This window comes from Mus caroli, unplaced genomic scaffold, assembly GCF_978045245.1.
Source record: "Mus caroli unplaced genomic scaffold, Mus_caroli_1 scaffold_13, whole genome shotgun sequence".
Taxonomy (NCBI): Eukaryota; Metazoa; Chordata; class Mammalia; order Rodentia; family Muridae; genus Mus; species Mus caroli.
The window spans coordinates 52,337,918-52,357,230 of record NW_028227268.1 but is presented as its reverse complement, the minus strand read 5'-3'; the positions used below and the strand labels follow the sequence as shown (position 1 = coordinate 52,357,230).

Below are 19,313 nucleotides of genomic sequence, written 5' to 3'. Positions count from 1 at the left end.
AATGAACCTCAGAACCTGTAAGCCAGCCCCAATTAAATGTTGTCCTTATGAGGGTTGCCTTTCATGGTGTCTGTTCACAGCAGTAAAGCCCTACCTAAGACAATATGAAATACAGTTAATGTCGTTAATATTCAGAGATGTACAATTAAGACTGCAGTGGTAAACCTTTCAGACCACTCTAATGGATAATAGGAAGGATCTATGGGATTGAATGTGCACCATGCTATGGAGCAGCTACAACAGAAGTACCATACGCTGATTTTTAGAAATATAAAATAGAAGAGCCATTTTGGAAAGTTTTTTGTATTTATTTTTTTTTTTCTCTATTTTGGCTTTGTGTGTATAAATGTTTCCTGTGTGCAGTGGCTACAGAGGCAAGAAGAGAACATCAGATCCCCTGGGGACTGCTTGGTGAGCAGCCATGTGGGTGCTAGGAATCAGACGCAGGTCCTCAGCTCATGCAGAGCCATCTCTCCGGCCCCGGGTCCCCCCCCCCCCCCCCCCGCAGTGTTTTGCTGTGTAGCCTCAGCGGGTCTCAATGCCCAAGCTTCACAATACTCTCGCCAATTCTCTGTGCTGCTGAGCTACAAACTGCCAAGCCCAGATCTTGACAGCAAACAGTAAGTTAAACATACACTTATACGACCCAGTAGTTCCACTCTAGTTGTTTACAGAAGAGGAATTAAAATAATAAGTCCACAAAAATGACTGGCACATAAATGTTTATTGGAGGTTCATTTCCAGTGAACAAAACCTAAAACAATTCAAATGATGATTCAGTGGAAATTTAGAAGGGGAAAAAAAAGGACAGCCTTTAGGATCTGGGGAAAAAAAGTTTTTTTCCAGACTGAAATTTACAGGCGATTAGGTTCCAGGTTCCGAAATTGGTCTGTTATTGTAGCTCAGTGTCTGGCTAATCACTCCTGCGAAATAAGCGTTTCAAGAATGAAGAATGCGATTTCTCATACAGCAACGAACTTGGCAGTCACTCGGCTTTTTATGCTCTTATTACCTTCCATCAACAAAGGCTATCTGTACCGGTTCCCGGGGCTCCGGACCTCAGTCGCGCCACGTCCCGGGGACATCAGCAGGTCCTCGCAACCCAGGCCCGTTCTGCCCGGATTCCAGGCAGTGCTGGGGACCAGACTACCCAATGGCCGCGCGCGCGCAGTAGAGGAATGTGCGCTACGTGGATCGCACACTGGGGGGTGCTGGACATAGCCAGCAGGTGCCCCGAGGGCAGCTGGAGGAAGAAGACAGCCCTGGGGAGTGGGCGGCCCCGGGAGTGGGCGGCCCGGGCCCGGGCGTCTCTAACGCAGGGCGGGCAGAGGACGGCGGGGGCGTGACCCAGTCGACGCGAGGAGGAGGAGGTGAGCCCTGGGGGGCCTTCCCGCCCCCGAGGGCAGGCTCTGAACCCCGGCCCCGCCCCGGCCCTCTGGGGTGTAGGCTCCTGGCTGAGCTCTGCCTGCTTGCGAACCCGCGCGGGCGCCGGGGTCCGCATCCAGGGTGCGGGGGCCCGGGACGTGGCGCGGCTGAGGTCCGGAGCCCCGGGAACCGGGCGGGGACGCTGTCGGGCTAGAGCTGCTCCGGCCTTCTGACTCAGCCGCTCGTCCAGATTTCGGGATCTCTCTCCTGGGCGGGGAGCACGCAACTTCCTCATTCCCGCCCGGACCCTTGCTTCCAGCCAGTCTGGCCTGACTTCGAGCCCCGCTGTCACCAGGGCTCCTCCCTTGGACTTAACCTCGCCCCAGTTCGAGGCCATCCCACCTTAGCTAGGTGCTTTTCCGGACCCTGGATTTGGAATGAGAGGCGGGGCAGAGAGGCTCTGGTTGAAGGCTGGGGGAAGGAATGGAGGTTGCAGGGGGTGGGTGTTAGAGGGGCGTCGGTCTACAACCCTAGACGTTGAGAGTCACTGAGTAAGACGGGAGAGGACCGTCCGGGGGCGTTGGATGGGGAAGGGGTGTTTCTGTAGGGCGAGTCCCTTCCTGAGGCTTCCTCATATTCCTAGGATGACTGTAACCCAGAACCTCTTTCCCTATGGGGACTATCTGAACTCCAGCCAGTTGCACATGGAGCCAGATGAGGTTGACACTCTGAGGGAAGGAGAGGATCCAGGTATAGAGGGAGATGGCTCCCAGAGAGGGGGGATAGGGATCTGAGGCCTCCTGAGATCCTTACACCCTTGGGTTGTTTTGTTTTTGTTTTTGTTTTTCCCTCCCAGCTGATCGAATGCATCCCTATCTGGCCATCTATGACCTTCAGCCTCTGAAAGCACACCCCTTGGTGTTTGCCCCTGGGGTCCCTGTTATAGCCCAGGTGGTGGGCACGGAAAGATACACCAGCGGATCCAAGGTCAGTCACCAGCTGATACCAGGGAAGGCAAGAGAGGGAGTCCTGGCCCAAGTGGAGGCCTTGGTTGGGCCAGAAGACATACTTCAGATTTTCATACCCCCAGGTGGGAACCTGTACTCTATATTCTGTTCGCTTGACGCATGGTGACTTTACCTGGACAACCAAGAAGAAGTTCCGACACTTTCAGGAGCTGCATCGGGACCTCCAGAGACACAAAGTCTTGATGAGTCTGCTCCCTCTGGCTCGGTGAGTAGAACTCGATTGCTTCCAGTGAAAGGCAGAAAGATATTTCTCATCCCATGGCAGCCTCACTCCTGTCCGCCTGACTCTTATCCCCTGGGCCTTTTCCTTCCCCAGCTCTGTGCTGTGCCCCCTCCCTTGTCCCTGGTTCCCAGGAAACTTTCCCTGCTTGGATCTCCTCCATAGTACTGTGCCAATATTTTAGCCAGGCTGGATGCCCGGAATTGTCCTTAGCAACCCCCTCCTCCCGGTTGTCTCCATTCCCAGGATAGAGACCCTTTCTTTCTTCTGCTAGCCTTTCTTCCTCCAAGGCCCTGTCTCCTGCTCCTTCCTGAGCCTTCTCTCATCTCTGTAGCTTTGCTGTGACCCATTCTCCAGCCCGAGAGGAAGCCAACGAGGATATACCCTCCCTACCCCGAGGAGGTTCTGAGGGCTCTGCCAGACACACAGCCAGCAAACAGGTATGCAGCAGGTCCTGTAGCAAGGTGTGCAGTATGCAAAAGGTTCTGGCTACATCTGTTTCTTTTCCATCTCCCTTCAGAAATACCTGGAAAATTACCTCAACCGCCTCCTGACCATGTCTTTCTATCGCAATTACCACGCCATGGTAAGGTCCTTCTCTCTCCCTCCTGTTTTTATTCTTTTTTTTTTTTAAGATTTATTTATTATTGTAAGTATACTGTAGCTGTCTTCAGACACTTCAGAAGAGGGCTTCAGTTCTCATTAGGGATGGTTGTGAGCCACCATGTGGTTGCTGGGATTTGAACTCGGGATCTTCGGAAGAGCAGTCAGTGCTCTTAACTGCTGAGCCATCTCTCCAGCCCACCTGTTTGTATTCTTAACAACAAAACAAAACAGGGTCTTACTGTAAAACCTGGGCTAGCCTTAAACTTCCTGTGTAGACCAGGCTAGCCTTGAACTGACAGAGATAAACCTGTCTCTGCTCCCAACTGCTGGGATTAAGTGTGTGCCAACATACGCTAGGATGCTTGTGTTTTTTGAAGTAGATGAGGATCATCAGATCCCCAGGGGACAAAGGGGCAGAGTTAGTAGGGCAGGGGAGGCTGAAAGCCAAGTCTCCCCCTAAACTTATTTCTTCCTCTGCAGACAGAATTTCTGGAAGTCAGTCAACTTTCCTTTATCCCAGACCTTGGCTCCAAAGGACTGTGAGTATGGGAACTCCTCACCCAGCCTTCAGCAGGCATAAGTCTCCATCTTCCTGCTTGAAAATAAAACGCGGTACAGTGTGCCCAGGGTCCCCAACTATCCTGCTTGTCCCTGTAGGGAAGGGGTGATCCGGAAGCGCTCAGGCGGGCATCGAGTTCCCGGCTTCACCTTCTGTGGCCGAGACCAAGTTTGTTATCGGTGGTCCAAGAGGTGAGCAAGGGCTGGAGCTAAGGCATCAGTGGGCAGGAAGAGGGAGACCTGGAGGACCTGGATGATACCACACGGCCTTCCGCTCCAGGTGGCTGGTGGTGAAGGACTCCTTCCTGCTCTACATGCGCCCGGAGACCGGTGCCATCTCATTTGTTCAGCTTTTTGACCCTGGCTTTGAGGTCCAGGTCGGAAAAAGGAGCACAGAGACGCGGTATGGGGTGAGGATCGATACCTCCCACAGGTGAGGCTTCCCTCGCTATGAGAGTAGCCTGTGGCCCTGAGGGTTGCTGAGCAGGAGAGACCATGGGGGAAGAGGGAGGCTCTTCAATCCTCTGTGCCCTGGCCCGGCCAGAGCTTTGAGTAAGGGAATTAATCTACTCACATATTTAGGATACTCCTAGAGTAAAAGCTTATAGCACAGGCGCTTGGAATAAATGAGGACAGGATAGTCTTCCAGTTTAGAAAAAAAGGGGCGGATGCTGGAAAGAAAAGAATGAGTAGCGCTCTTGCAGAAGCCCTGACTGAGTTCCTCTCCCTGCACACACATGGAGTGGCTTATCCCCACCTGTAACTCCAGCTCCAGAGAGGCTGATGCCCTCTGTGGACATCTTTACTTACACCTGGGCACGTGCACATGCACACACACACACACACACACACACACACACACTAAAACTTAAAGGAGAGGAAAGAAGCAGAACAGGGCCCTGCATACCTGTAATCCCAGCCCTTCGGGAGGTGGGCTGGGAGAAATGGCTTTGTAGAGCTTGAAAACTCTATAGTGAAACTCTCTTAAAATGAAGAGGCCCGATGGTAGTGGTGTACGTCTTTAATCCCAGCGCTCAGGAGGCAGAGGCAGGCAGATTACTGTGAGTTCAAGGCCAGCCTTGTCTATAGAGTGAGTTCCAGGACAGCCAGGGCTGTACACAGAGAAACTCTGTCGAAGGTGGGATTGGGGAGATGGAAGGAGGAAGGGAGGGAGAGAGAGAAGGGAAGGGAATGAAACTCTATTTGTTCGTTCAACAATAATGAGTTCCTAATACAGTATTGGTCACTGGGAGTGCAACTCGGAATAAAGCAGATACATTCACTATGGCCATGGATTCTAGCTTAGAAGTTAATGGAGGAAGTAAGCAAAGGTAGCAGCCAAAAGGGGAGGTCTCTAGGCAAGAGTGTAGGCATGAAGGACAGGGATTAGTGGTACAACCTTTTATTTCTGTCCAGGTCCCTGATTCTCAAATGCAGCAGCTACCGGCAGGCACGGTGGTGGGGCCAGGAGATCACGGAGCTGGCACAGGGTCCGGGCAGAGATTTTCTACAGCTGCATCAGCATGATAGCTATGCCCCACCCCGGCCCGGCACCCTGACCCGGTGGTGAGACCTTGCTGTCCCTTCTGAACTTCTATGTGGCTTTCTTGCCTCCTTGGCTATTCTCTGAGTTCCTCATCCTCCCGTTTATCTCCTCAGACCTCATGACCCTACTTCTTTATCTCTCATCTCCCTGACCCCATAACCTCGCTAACCACTCTGATTTGTCTGCTTTTCAGGACCTCCTAACTTGGTCATCTTCTGTGTTCTCTTACATTCTTGAGTCTTATGAACATTTCACCCACAGGGAGCCTCTGTTGAGGGGATCCCCGAGTCTTTTTGATTTGGCCTATCATTTAAATATTTAACATGCATTTGAATCTTAAGCACCTGCTATGTGCTCCGTCCGGTAGGACATTAAGACACAGGCTTCTCTGGTTTAGAGAGGGAGGTGATCTAATTATAGAACAGTGTGAACTCGACACCCTGGTGGTGGCTATAGGGAGGGGTGCACAGAAGGGCCACCTATCCCAGGGAGCATGTCAGGACAGACTTCCAGAAGGCGAAGCCCTGAGGTTCCTTTAGAAAGATAACGAAAATGGAGAAGAGTGGTCCAGGCGGAGGACACAGAAGCCTGCGGTGCTGGTGAAGAAGAGGACTGGTTGCTGTTGGAGTGGGAAGGAGCAGTCAGAGGAGGGGCGTGTCTTGCTGAGTCCAGCGTGCTAATCTGGGAGGTTGAACCTTTTCAGAGGCAAAAGTGGGCCTGAGTGGAAATTTTCTTGTTTTCTTTTTTTTTTTTTTTAAGATTTATGTATTATATGTAAGTACACTGTAGCTATCTTCAGACACTCCAGAAGAAGGAGTCAGATCTCGTTACGGATGGTTGTGAGCCACCATGTGGTTGCTGGGATTTGAACTCTGGACCTTTGGAAGAGCAGTCGGGTGCTCTTACCCACTGAGCCATCTCACCAGCCCCTGAGTGGAAATTTTCTATGAGAGATAGTGTTATGGTTTTTTATTGCAGTATTGGGGGTTAAAACTAGGGTGCTTCATGTGCTAGCATTCTACCTAAAGCTCTGTGTGTGTGTTATGTGTGTGTGTGTGTGTGTGTGTGTGTGTGTATGTGTGTGTGTGAGAGAGACAGACAGACAGACAGACTGTACGCTCATGCACATGTACCAGAGATTGACGTTCTCTCTCTTTCTTTCTCTTTCTTTCTTTCTTTCTTTCTTTCTTTCTTTCTTTCTTTCTTTCTTTCTTTCTTTCAATATGGTATGTGGGTATTTTGTATGTGTGTATAGTTCTGAACCACATGCATGCAGTACCCTGGAGGCCAGAGAAAAGGCATTGGATCCCCTGGAACTAGAGTTACAGATGTCTGTGAGCAACCATATGGGTGTTGGGAATCGAACTTGGGTCTTCTGCAAGAACAAGTGCTCTTGACCACTATGCCATCTCTCCAGCACCTCCATTTTAATTTTTGAGAGTGTCTCTCATTGACCCTGATGCTTACCAACTTGGCTGGGCTGGCTAGGTGGCGAGCCTCTAGGATCTTCCATCTTGACCCACTACCACGACACTGGATTTATAGACTGCGCTGCTCTGCTGGGCTTTTTTATTTCGGTGCTGAGGATCTGAACTCAGATCATCTTGTTTGTACAACAAACACTTTAAGCCACTGGGCCCAGAACCCATGGCCTTTTTTTTTTTTTTAAGATTTATTTATTTATTTATTATGTAAGTATGTCGGATCCCATTACAGATGGTTGTGAACCACCATGTGATTGCTGGGACTTGAACTCAGGACTTTCAGAAGAGCAGTCAGTGCTCTTAACCGCTGAGCCATCTCTCCAGCCCTGCCTTTTTCTTTTATTGTTTTATTTGTGTGTGTGTGTATGGTGTGTATGGTGTATGTGTGTGTGTGCTTATGGGTATGTGTGCACATGTGTGTGTGCACATGTGTGTGTGTGCACATGTGTGTGTGTGCACATGTTTATGTGTGCATGAGAAAGCCAGAGGACAACCGAGACTCTCCTTAGTTACTCTTCACCATAGTTTTTCCTTATTTATCTATTGATTTATTTTTAATTTTTTATGTGTATGAAAGTTTTATCTGTATGCCTGTATGCACGCCATGGATGTGCTTGGTGTCCAATGGTGCCAGAAAGCGAGCTGTCAGATCCCTTGGAACTAGAGTTAAAGATGGTTGTGAGCTGCCATGTGGGGTGGGTGCTGGGAAGCGAACAGTAAGTACTCTTACCTCCTGAGATACCTCTCTGGTTCGAGTTCACCTCATGTTTTGGAGCTAGGGTCTCGCTGAACCTAGAACTTACTAATTTAACTGTAGTGGCTGACAAGCAAGCTCCAGGGATCTGACTGTGTCTTCCTCCTCAGTGCTGGGATAATAAACGTACGCTGGCCTTGTTTTGTTTGTTTATTTGTTTGTTTGTTTTTCAAGACTGTCTTTGTAGCCCTGGCTAGCTTGGAATTCACTGTAGACCAGCTGGCCTGACTCACGGAGATCCTCCTGCTTCTGCCTCCAGAGTGGTAGCATTAAGGATATGTGCCTGGCCACACTGGCTTTTTATGTGGGTACTAGGGACTTGAATTCAGGTTCTTGGACGTATGAAGGAAGCGTTTTACTGACCGAGTCATCTCTCCAATCCTCCTGGCTTTTATTAAACTTTGTTTCTTTTAAAGATAGTGTTTCATGGAGTTAAGGCAGGCCTCAGACATTTGCTTCTTCTTGCCTTAATTCCTTTTGTAACAGAAGTGATACCTGTACCAGGAGGCCCGCCTATTTATTATCTAATCATTCGTTCATGGTTTTCTGAGACAGGGTCTCATGCGGTCCAGGATTACTGTGTAGTCAGTGATGACCTTGACCTTCTGACCCTGCTCTCTCCACCTCCCCAGTGCTTTGAGTACAGGCATATGCCTCCAAATCCCACTGTTTGTTTCTTTATGTGTGTGCCATAGGCGGGGTCTCACTGGGATGTAGCCCCAGCAGGACTGGAAGTCAAAGTGTAGAACAGGCTGGGCTTGAACTGGCGGTGATCCTCCTGCTTCTGCCTCGAGAGTGGGGATTTTAGGTATGCACCACTAGACCTAGCCTATTTATTTAAGACCAGGTCTGACTGTGTGATCCCAAATGGCCTGGAACTTGCAAATCCTGCTTCAGCCTCCTGAGAACTGAGATCACAAGTGCATGCTGCCACACATGGCTGCAGTTTACTCAAGATTTATTTATTTTATGCACACGAGTACTCTATTTGCATGTATGTCTTCATGACAGAGGAGGGAATCAGAAAAAAGAGGGCATTGAATCCCATTATAGATGGTTGTGAGCCACCATGTAGTTGCTGGGAATTGAACTCAGGACCTCTGGAAGAGCAACCAGTGCTCATAACTGCTGAGCCATCTCTCCAGCCCTGATTTATTTATTTTTAATACATTAATAATAGCCACTATTTATAAAGAGCTTACTCTGTGCCTAGAATGAATGTGTTTCACATATTGGATACTCTGAACTCTGCTAGGTGAGTACAGTTGTTAGGTTGTTATCCAGCAGGAGGCAAGGCAATGCTGGGAGGCCTACCCAGGGTCCTACAGCCCTGAATAGTGGAACTGGGATTTGCATACTAGCAGTGGGAGCCAGGACTGCTCTTTATCCCCCTCCACGACTGGGAAGTCAAATGAGCGGGTGGAGCTCAGTGGTAGGGAATTTGCTTATCACCGGGGAGACCCTGCTTTGATCCCCAGTACTCCAGGCAAAAGGCAGTAACACGTTAATAAAACAGATGCAAGCTAAGTGTGATGGTGGACACTGTGACCCAGTACTAGAGAGACAGACAGGAGGACTGGTACAAGTCTGAGGACAGCTTGGACTATACAGAGTACTAGGCCAGCCAGGGCAAGACTCTGTCTTAAAATAAAAACAACCAGACATTCCAAACAATTGAAATTACCACTCTTTACTTCGTGCTATTCTTGTGTAGCCCTCTCCAACCAGTTGCCTTTCTCTTTGCAGAGGTAACCTTGGCAACAGTCTGTGTCCTCTCTCATCATTTTATACGTATGTGCACGTGTTACTTTTCATTTTAACATAAGTGCAATTGTCAACTCTTCTTTTTAACCTTGTTTTTATTTTATTTTTATTATCCTTTAATTTTTTTTCACAGTCCAGTTGCCATCACCCTCACAGTCCGCCTTCCGACTGCTTCCCATCCCCCCTCCCCTTCCCCCATCGCCAAGAGGATGCCCACATCCTCCCAACATCACTAAACTAGACCTTCCCATTCCCTGAAGCCTCTAGTCTCTAGAGGGTTAGGTCTTCTCTCATTGAGGCCAGACCGAGCAGTCCTCAGCTGTATATGTGTGCTGCTGGGGGTGGTGGTGGTGGTGGTGGATAGGGGTGGGGGTGTGTTTCGCCTGTTTTAAAGATAATGTACCCCATAAACATAATATTTGCCTAAGTATTTAGAATATGTATTCCTAGAAATGCAATTACTGGCTGGTGAAATGGCTCAGCAGGTAAAGAAGCTTTGCCAAGCTTGACAATCTGAGTTTGATCCCTGGGACCCACACAGTCTAAGACTACTGACGTCCCTGAAATTGTCCCTGGCCTCTACAGATGTGTTGTGAAACTCTTACCTCCCTCTAAAAATAAATCAGTGTAATGAAAAATGTTTTTAGCCGGGCGATGGTGGCACATGCCTTTAATCCCAGCACTTGGGAGGCAGAGGCAGGTGGATTTCTGAGTTCGAGGCCAGCCTGGTCTACAAAGTGAGTTCCAGGACAGCCAGGGCTATACAGAGAAACCCTGTCTCGAAAATCCAAAAGAAAAAAAAGAAAGGAAGGAAGGAAAGAAAAGAAAAGAAAAGAAAAGAAAAGAAAGAAAAGAAAAAGAAAAAGAAAAAGAAAAATATTTTTAAAATACAGGTCAGGTGTGATGTCCTACACCTTTAATTCCAGTACCTGGGAGGCAGAGACAGGTGTATCTTTGTAAGTTCGAGTCCATCCTGGTGTACATAGAGGGTTTCAGATTAGCAAACTGCATAATGAGATAATGTAAAAAAAAATCACTATATGTATTTAATGGTATTAAAGAGTAAGCATTGAAAAACAAAGGAGGTTTGTGTGGGGCGGGATATGACTCTGCAGCAGGGCACTTGCCTAGCACATCCACCGTCCTGAGTTTGATCCCTAGCAGTTCAGAAAAGGAACCAAAAACAGTATGTACTTTTTAACATTCTGATAGTACTGTCAACTTATCTTCTAAAGAAGTCAGTATAATCAACTGGGCATGATGGCTTCAAGCCTGTAATCCCAGCACTCAGAGACCAAAGGTCAAAACTCCAAGGTCAGCCTGGACTGTTCAGTGAGCCCCTGTCTCAAAATACCAGGAAAAAAGTCACTAGCCGGTTCCTGTGATCTGGGAGAATGCCCACTTCCTCGTGAGCTGACACTGTGTTATCAGATTCTTTTCCTTCCTAGTTTCTCGGGTGGTTGTTTGGCTGAGACAATGTCTCATTATGTAGTCCAGGCTAGCCTCAACTTCACAGCAATCTTCCTGCTTTCACCTGGGGAGTGGTGAGATGATGGATACAAGACACCAAGCCTGGCAGACCACACTGACACCTTTTTAAAAGTTACTTAATTTCTTGTTGTTTTGTTTTGTGAGACAGTGTTTCTTTGTGTAGCCTTGGCTGTCCTGGAACTAGCTCTGTAGACCAAACTGGTGGCCTCAAATTTACAGAGATCCACCTGCTTCTGCCTCCTGAGTGCTGGGATTAAAGGCCTGAGCCACCACTACCCAGAAAGTTGTTTAATTTTAAGCCAGGCATGGTTGCACATGCACTTGGAAGGCAGAGGCAATCTGAGTTCTGTAAATTGGAGGCTAGCCTGGTCTACATAGTCTGTTCCATGGCAGCCAGGACAGCAGGACTACACAGAGACACTTTGTCTGAAACATACCAAAAAGCCAAAGGAACAAAAAACTTATTTAATTTTAATTTCTTGGTATTGTAACAAAAAACTTATTTAATTTTAATTTCTTGGTATTATATATTTTGTATGTGAATATATATGTACACTATATATTACATATATATGTGTGTAAATATACATATGCATATATATATATATCCTTCACCCCCTCTTCTTTTTTTAATTTTTTTTCCAAAGATTTATTTATTATTATAAATAAGTACACTGTAGAAGAGTCTTCACACCAAAAGAGGGCATCAGATCTCATTATGGGTCGTTGGCATTTATTTATTTATTTTTGTTTTTTTTGAGACAGGGTTTTCTATGTAGCCCTGGCTGTCCTGGAACTCACTCTGTAGACCAGACTGGCCTCAAACTCAGAAATCTGCCTGTTTCTGCCTCCCAAGTGCTGGGATTAGAGGTATGTGTCACCACTGCCTGGCTATTTTTTATTTTTGAGAGACAAGGTCTCACTCTGTATTCCTGGCCAGCCTAGAAATCACTGTATAGACCTGGCAGGCCTTAAACTCACACAGATCCACCCTGCCTCTGCCTTCCAAATGCTGGAATTAAAGGTATGTGCTACTATGCCCAGCCTTTTTTGCTACTTTTTAGATAGTCTTACTATGTAGCCCAAGCTTGTTTCAAACTTTAGTAATCCTCTGGTCCCAGCCTGGGATTACAGGCCTATGTACCACACCTTGCCCTAATTTCTTGTTAATGAGAGAAGTTAACTTCTTACCCTGTGACTGCCCATCTTAATATCTGCTATGAGCTGTCAATTCTCAGGCTGCTCATTTTCAGCTGGCTTCTGCACTTTTTCTTTGTGTTTGCTTTTCCTTCCTGTTTTTTGGAGCTCTTATATATATGGTGTATTAGTCCTCCCAATCATTGGTCAGTTTCTTTAATGTATTGTGTGTCTTGTCATGTTTATTCTGCTCCCACTGGCACACCATACCACCATACCGAATAATCCCACCTGATGTATTTGAACAATCTAACCTCTCTGATCATTCCCGACCTTTGACCCTGCTGTCATCTCTGACCCATGGCTGTCCTCCGGTCTTCACTCTCCAGAACTTTCTGGCTTCTGACTCCCCTGACCTCCTTGGCTTGGACTCCCCCCAGGTTTGTGAATGGGGCAGGTTACTTTGCTGCTGTGGCAGATGCCATCCTGCGAGCTCAAGAGGAGATTTTCATCACAGACTGGTGGTGAGTGAGGTCAGGTCCACCCAAGAAGGGAAGTGGGCAGCAGCACAGCACAGGGGGGGGGGAAAGGGAGGAGGGGCTGTTTGTCTTCAGCATAGCTTGCTCCTTACCCATTGCCCTGGCTTCTAGGTTGAGTCCTGAAATTTACCTAAAGCGTCCAGCCCATTCCGACGACTGGAGACTGGACATTATGCTCAAGAGGAAGGCGGTGAGGAGTGGTTGGCTCTGGAGAGGGGTGTGTGTGTGTGTGTGTGTGTGTGTGTGTGTGTGCGTGCATGTGGGGGGACGTTATTAGAAGGACTGCGACTTGAATCTTCCAAGGAGAAGATTGGGAATCTGAGGCTTCAAGACTGGGAAACGTACCCCTTCTGGCTCAGTGTCTATCAAATATCACCTCCTGGTTCCCTCTTTAGGGTACTAGTATAGACTAGGCGCCCACTCCTCAGACCCTTCCCCTTTTTGTACTGTCTGGGAGTGTAGTGTTTGTCTTTGCTAAGCAACACCACACATTCCAGTACAACAGCACAGCACCTGTCATGCAGCGAGCATTCATGAGCATTTTGGTTTTAAGACAAGGTCTCACTAAATAGCCTCAATATGTAGATCAGGTTAGCCTCGAACCCATGGAGATCCACCCGACTCTGCCTCCTGGATGCTGAGATTATTAGTGTGTGCCCCGCACACTTGGCATTTTTGAATATTGACAAGAGGAAGGATCCAAGGATGTTGGAGGGTGAATGAATAGACGATAAGAAAGAAAATGGGTGTGGTGGCTCCCACCGGTTATCCCAGCACTTGGGAGATAGAAACAGGAAGATTAGGATATGAATGAAGACTACCTTTGGCTACTACTGAGTATTATACCACTGTGGACTAAACACTGTGTTACAAAGGGGGAAAAACAGTGAACAGGGAGATGGCTGGAAAGCTGTGAGTCGGGAAGGTGGAGGTGACAGGGAAGAATGATAGACAGTAGTTAAGATGATGAGCAAATGGTTGGGGAGCCGGCTGGCGGGATTATGAAAGGGAGGTGGGGAGTTGAGTGGGCGAGCTCATGTTTGCTGTAAGCGTCATTCTGGATGCACGTAGGAAAGCACCCGGGTAGGGTGGAGGGACATCCAGGAATCCTAAGCGTGGGAGTTGGATAAGGGCCACTCAGGGAGAGCCACTAGGAATTGATTTCCCCCCTCACTACCAGGAAGAAGGTGTCCGAGTTTCCATCCTGCTGTTTAAGGAAGTGGAGCTGGCCTTGGGCATCAACAGTGGCTACAGCAAGAGGACACTGATGCTGCTGCACCCCAACATAAAGGTGACGTTCAGGCCTGAGTTCCTTCTACAGCACAGTCACTTCCTGTCCTCTTTAACCCTTCCTCTCCTGAAAAGTCTCATCCTACCCTCCTCCGTCCTCTCACTTAAACCCTCCCCCATGTGCTCCTTCACCCTACTCTAGGTGATGCGACACCCAGACCTTGTGACACTGTGGGCCCATCATGAGAAGCTCCTGGTGGTAGACCAAGTGGTGGCGTTCTTGGGCGGGCTGGACCTGGCCTTCGGCCGCTGGGATGACGTGCAATACCGACTGACTGACCTGGGGGACCCCTCTGAACCTGTACATTTACAGGTAATTGCCCCAGGGCTGTCCTCTGCTCCCCACAAACCCAGGTACTCCAAATTTACACCTTTCCTAGAACTGCCAACCCAGCCTTTCAGAGGCTCCAAGCTACTGTGGTGGTCCACATCTGTAATTCCAGCACTAAGGAAGCTCAGGCAGGAAGGATTTCAAGTTTATGGCCAGCCTGGGCTATACCATGGGATCCTATCTCAAAAACAAAACAAAAACAAAAGAAAGAAAGAAAGAAAGAAAGAAAGAAAGAAAGGAAGGAAGGAAGAAAGAAAAAGAAACTACAGCTCCCTCTCTTCCTTCATTTTTACTGACTCTAACTGCAGTTGAAGAGGGAGGCTGAGGAATCAGACTCTCTGGTGCAGTGCACATGTCTTCTCTTTGGCCTGGTCCCATGACCTCACCTTGCCTGGCTGTGGTGTGCTCTTCATACAGACTCCCACACTAGGTTCAGACCCTGCAGCCACTCCAGACCTCTCGCATAACCAATTCTTCTGGCTGGGAAAGGACTACAGCAACCTCATCACCAAGGACTGGGTACAGCTGGACCGGCCTTTTGAAGGTGAGGCTCCCTTCCCCCAAAGGCTCCAGGAGCTGGCAACTGGGACAGAGGATAGGATGAAATGGGCCAGGAACAGTGCTGCCTTCCCTCTGGAAGGCTCCTCCTCTGCATCTTCTTCCTTTTCCTCCTTGTGTTAGTTAGTGTTACTATTGCTGTGATGAGACACCATGACCAAAAGCAAATTGGGGAGGAAAGGGTTTATGTGGCTTATGCTTCCATATCACTGTTCATCACTAAAGGAAGTCAGGACTGGAGCTCAAGCAGGGCAGGAACCTGGAAGCAGGAGCTGATGCAGAGGTCATGCAGGGATGCTGCTTACTGGCTCATTCCACACGGATCGCTCAGTCTGCTTTCTTACAGAACCCGGGACTACCGGCCCAGGGGGACCACCCACAATGCACTGGGCCCTCCCACATCAATCACTAACTATAAATGCCTGTCAGGCTTGCCCAATCTTCTCAATTGAGGTTCCTTCCTCTCTGATGACTCTAGCTTGAGTCAAGTTTACGTGAAACTAGGCTAGCAACAAGCATCCTCAAAACACCAGCCCTAATGTCTCCCTTGACCTTCCTGGGACTCCAGATTTCATCGACAGGGAAACCACACCCAGGATGCCATGGAGGGATGTTGGAGTGGTTGTACACGGAGTAGCTGCCAGGGACCTTGCCCGGCACTTCATCCAGCGCTGGAATTTCACCAAGGTGCTGACTCCTTCCGAAGGGCCTGGAGGGAGGGAGGGGAGGGAGGGAGGAGCCAGGTTCAGCTTACCACCTTTTACTGACTCTGCTATTCCACTCGGCAGACCACCAAGGCCAGGTATAAGACACCTTTGTACCCCTACCTGCTGCCCAAGTCCACCAGCACTGCAAACCATCTCCCCTTCATAATCCCAGGCGGGCAGTGTGCCACTGTGCAGGTAACAGTCCTGATCAGCCAGCCCCTTCCTCCCTCCCTCCCATTAGCCCATCTTCTCCCTGCTCTTCCCTGAGAGTACCTACCACTCCCCCTGCACCCCCCCCCGCCCATTCCACCTCTCCAGGACTGAAACACTACATCATACTCACCATCCCATAGGTCTTGAGGTCTGTGGATCGATGGTCAGCAGGGACATTGGAGAACTCCATCCTCAATGCCTACCTACATACCATCCGAGAGAGCCAGCACTTTCTCTACATTGAGGTCTGACTGAGGCAACGGTGGAGGGATGGGAAGGAGGTCACAGGCGAGGGACTGGGACTGGCAGTAGGATCAGTCTTTGAGGGCTGGCCTGGCCGGATATAAAGCAAATGCAGGGTCTCAGACTGAAGCTATAGGTCAGAGCCAGGATGCTGATGTCTCTCTTTGATCCCTTCCCCAGAATCAGTTCTTCATTAGCTGCTCAGATGGGCGAACAGTTCTGAACAAGGTGGGCGATGAGATTGTGGACAGAATCCTGAAGGCTCATGAGTAAGGAAGGTGGAGGGGGGTAGGGGTGAGGCATTGGTTAAGCCCAGATGGAGGGGTGGAGCTTGTCTGGGGGGGACCATCTCACCTCTATTTTTCTCCCAGACAGGGGCAGTGTTTTCGAGTCTACTTGCTTCTGCCTTTGCTCCCTGGCTTTGAGGGGGACATCTCCACAGGGGGTGGTAACTCCATCCAGGCTATTCTGCACTTCACCTACAGGTGACCCACTCCCTGCCAGCCAGATTCACCCTTCCTGGCCCCATCACACCAGCACCCTTGCCACCTTGTCCTGATCCCTCCCTACAGGAACTTTAGGTGTGCCTCTCCCAGCTCTTCCCTTCTTCCTCCCCCAGCCTCTGCCTCCTTCACCCTTTCTTCTCTCTCAGGACCCTGTGTCGTGGGGAATATTCAATCTTACATCGTCTCAAAGCAGCCAGTGAGTGCTGGGGGCTCGAGCCCTGGACCCCTAGCAGGGAGGCAGCTTGGGTCGCTGGAGTTCTGGGAGCTGGGGAAGGAAACTGTCATCCTTGCATGCTATTCAGACTACAGGTGGCTTTTCACTGCCAGAGTGAGAGGTGGGATGGAGCCCCATCTGCTCACCGGAGACACCTCTCCCTTCACTACCCCTCCCCCATCTCTCTTGGGTACAGTGGGGACAGCGTGGCGAGATTACATGTCCATCTGTGGGCTTCGCACACATGGAGAGCTGGGTGGGCACCCAATCTCTGAGCTCATCTATATCCACAGCAAGATGCTCATTGCGGACGACAGAACAGTCATCATCGGTCAGTGCTGCTCCTGGTCTTCTGTCACACGACGGGCAGGGAGGGTCAGAGGGTGGGCGATACAGAGTTATAGTTGGAGCTCACAGTAGGTGCTTCAGGGCTAGTGCTCTGGTAAAGGTGATGAGGGCTTGGGAAGGCCCTCCTCGGCCCAAGCAGACAATGTGCCCTTGAACCCAGGTTCTGCGAACATCAATGACAGGAGCTTACTGGGGAAGCGTGACAGTGAGCTAGCCATCCTGATCAAGGACACAGAAATGGAACCATCCCTCATGGATGGGGTGGAGTACCAGGCAGGCAGATTTGCCTTGAGTTTGCGGAAGCACTGTTTCAGGTAGGAGGCGGGGAGTATAGGTGGATGTGGGGGCATTGGGAAGGGCTGCCTTTTGGGTTATATGTGAGGATTTCCTAGACTAATTCAGTTAAGGTATCAGCCAACTAAGAACACACACAAAAAGAAAAAAAACTTTAATGTACATATATATATATATATATATACATATATATATATATTTAAAGATTTATTTATTATTATACATAAGTACACTGTAGCTGTCTTCAAACACACCAGAAGAGGGCGTCAGATCCCATTACAGATGGTTGTGAGCCACCATGTGGTTGCTAGGAATTGAACTCAGGACCTCTGGAAGAGCAGTCAGTGCTCTTAACCGTTGAGGCATCTCTCCAGCACCAAGAAAAAAAAAATGTTTCATGGTTTTATTTTTTTGAACCAAGAAGTTGCTATGCAGCACAGGCGGACCTTGAACTCTGATCCTCCTGCCTCTGGCTTACAAGTGCTCAGATTATAGGCACAAATTCTCATGCCCAGCTAAAGTACTTGGTTTTTTTTGTTTTGTTTTTCGAGACAGGATTTCTCTGTATAGCCCTGGCTGTCCTGGAACTCACTTTGTAGACCAGGCTGACCTCGAACTCAGAAATCCACCTACCTCTGCCTCCAAGTAATTGCTTTTTAAAACATCAAAGTCAGGGCTGGGTGGTGGCAGTGGCGGTGCAAGCACGAAATCCCAGTACTTGGGAGCCAGAAGCAAGCAGATCTCTGGCTCAAAGCCAGGCTACTCTAGGACAACCTGGGCTTACACAGAAAAATCCTGTCTCAAAAACAAACAGACAAACAAACAAATCAAAGTAAAGATAATCAAAGCTCCAGCAGGTTTGATGACACTTCCTGTTCCTGTTTATCACATCTGTTTTGAAGTACCAACTCTTCAGGTTCTTTAAGGATCTAAATTTGGCCCACTGGGACCATTCTTCCACAGTGTGATTCTTGGGGCAAATACCCGGCCAGACCTGGATCTCCGAGACCCTGTCTGTGATGACTTCTTCCAGCTGTGGCAAGAAACAGCGGAGAACAATGCCACCATCTATGAGCAGGTGGAAGCTGTGGGGATGGTTAGCCTGAGGAATTGATGGGTTAGCCTTCGAGGAAGGGAGAGGAGGGACCGGGAGCATTTTTTTAATAGGATTCGGTAGCCCAGGGCTACTGAGAGGTGGTATAGGAAATGAGGAGTCCAGCCCAGGCAGCTCAGAGTCCAGGGGAACATAATGATCCTAACTTTCTTCCCTCATGTCCTCCCTCCCACTCCAGATCTTCCGCTGCCTGCCGTCCAACGCTACCCGTTCCCTGCGGGCTCTCCGGGAGTACGTGGCTGTAGAGTCCTTGGCTACAGTCAGCCCTTCTTTGGCTCAGTCTGAGCTTGCCCACATCCAGGGCCACCTAGTTCACTTCCCCCTCAAGTTTCTGGAGGACGAGTCCTTGTTGCCCCCACTGGGGAGTAAAGAAGGGATGATACCTTTAGAAGTGTGGACATAGTTGAGGCTTCCGCTCAGCGGCAGCCGCGAGCCGTTGGGCCCCATCGTGCCTGGATCCTTGCCCCAAACCCTGAGTTCTGAGGGCAGTGCCCTTCGATCCTTCGGGACGACATCTCTGAGGACTCCTAGAGAACCACAGAGGACTTGTACTTATGAAGTAGCCAAAGGGAGCACTCCCAAGCCTGGCCTGGGGAGGCAGGAGAGAGTTGTAGAGAGGTTTGCCTTCCTGCCACTATGTTCAAACCACTACGCCATAGAACCCTAGCCCTATGAGGCCGCCTGAGGACAAGCCTTTTTATTCCAGGAAAAGGGACTCCTGTCTTGGGTCTTCTTCATCTCACTCTTCCTCCTGCCCTTGAAACCCCTACATGCCCCAGGGCCTCTACCAGCCCACTGCTGCAAACATGGAGGGAGTATGGAGCCACTTTGACTGCTGTCTCCACCAATGGTGGTGGGGAAGACACCAGAACTGCCTCCACCAGCCTGCTGACAGACACTAACTTTGTACTGGTTCATCAAGCATTTCATAAATAAAAGTGTAGAAACGGCCCATGCCTCTTCTTGGAGATGAGTGTTGTCTTAGGCACCCCTGCCTGTACAC

At 49.2% G+C, this 19,313-nt stretch overlaps 1 protein-coding gene across 3 annotated transcripts; it reads left to right on the top strand.

Moving 5' to 3' along the window:
- The first annotated feature begins 1,272 nt into the window (after positions 1-1,272).
- On the top strand, positions 1,273-19,260 carry Pld2 (phospholipase D2). Of its 3 annotated transcripts, none has more exons than XM_085829842.1 (25): positions 1,273-1,370; positions 2,009-2,115; positions 2,222-2,352; positions 2,456-2,598; positions 2,948-3,053; positions 3,134-3,199; positions 3,700-3,758; positions 3,877-3,969; positions 4,058-4,210; positions 5,194-5,343; positions 12,394-12,477; positions 12,604-12,682; positions 13,673-13,783; positions 13,925-14,095; positions 14,531-14,657; positions 15,240-15,358; positions 15,460-15,573; positions 15,732-15,836; positions 16,015-16,103; positions 16,206-16,319; positions 16,487-16,536; positions 16,751-16,885; positions 17,063-17,216; positions 18,160-18,274; positions 18,489-19,260. In XM_085829842.1, exons 2-25 carry the CDS (start codon positions 2,010-2,012, stop codon positions 18,711-18,713), a joined length of 2,799 nt encoding a protein of 932 aa, XP_085685968.1. In that variant the 5' UTR covers positions 1,273-1,370; position 2,009; the 3' UTR covers positions 18,714-19,260. The 3 variants fall into 3 exon arrangements, with proteins under 3 accessions (XP_085685968.1, XP_021032089.1, XP_029339991.1); XM_021176430.3 differs by lacking the exon at positions 1,273-1,370 and adding an exon at positions 1,434-1,776; XM_029484131.2 differs by lacking the exons at positions 1,273-1,370; positions 2,009-2,115 and adding an exon at positions 1,434-1,776.
- The last annotated feature ends 53 nt before the right edge of the window (positions 19,261-19,313 follow it).

Coding starts and splice junctions, on each gene's coding strand:
- Pld2 (XM_085829842.1), top strand. CDS start 2,010: ATGACTGTAACCCAGAACCTCTTTCCCTATGGGGACTATCTGAACTCC. Junction 2,599..2,947: donor AGTCTGCTCCCTCTGGCTCG/GTGAGTAGAACT, acceptor TCATCTCTGTAG/CTTTGCTGTGACCCATTCTC. Junction 15,574..15,731: donor GGCAGTGTGCCACTGTGCAG/GTAACAGTCCTG, acceptor ACCATCCCATAG/GTCTTGAGGTCTGTGGATCG.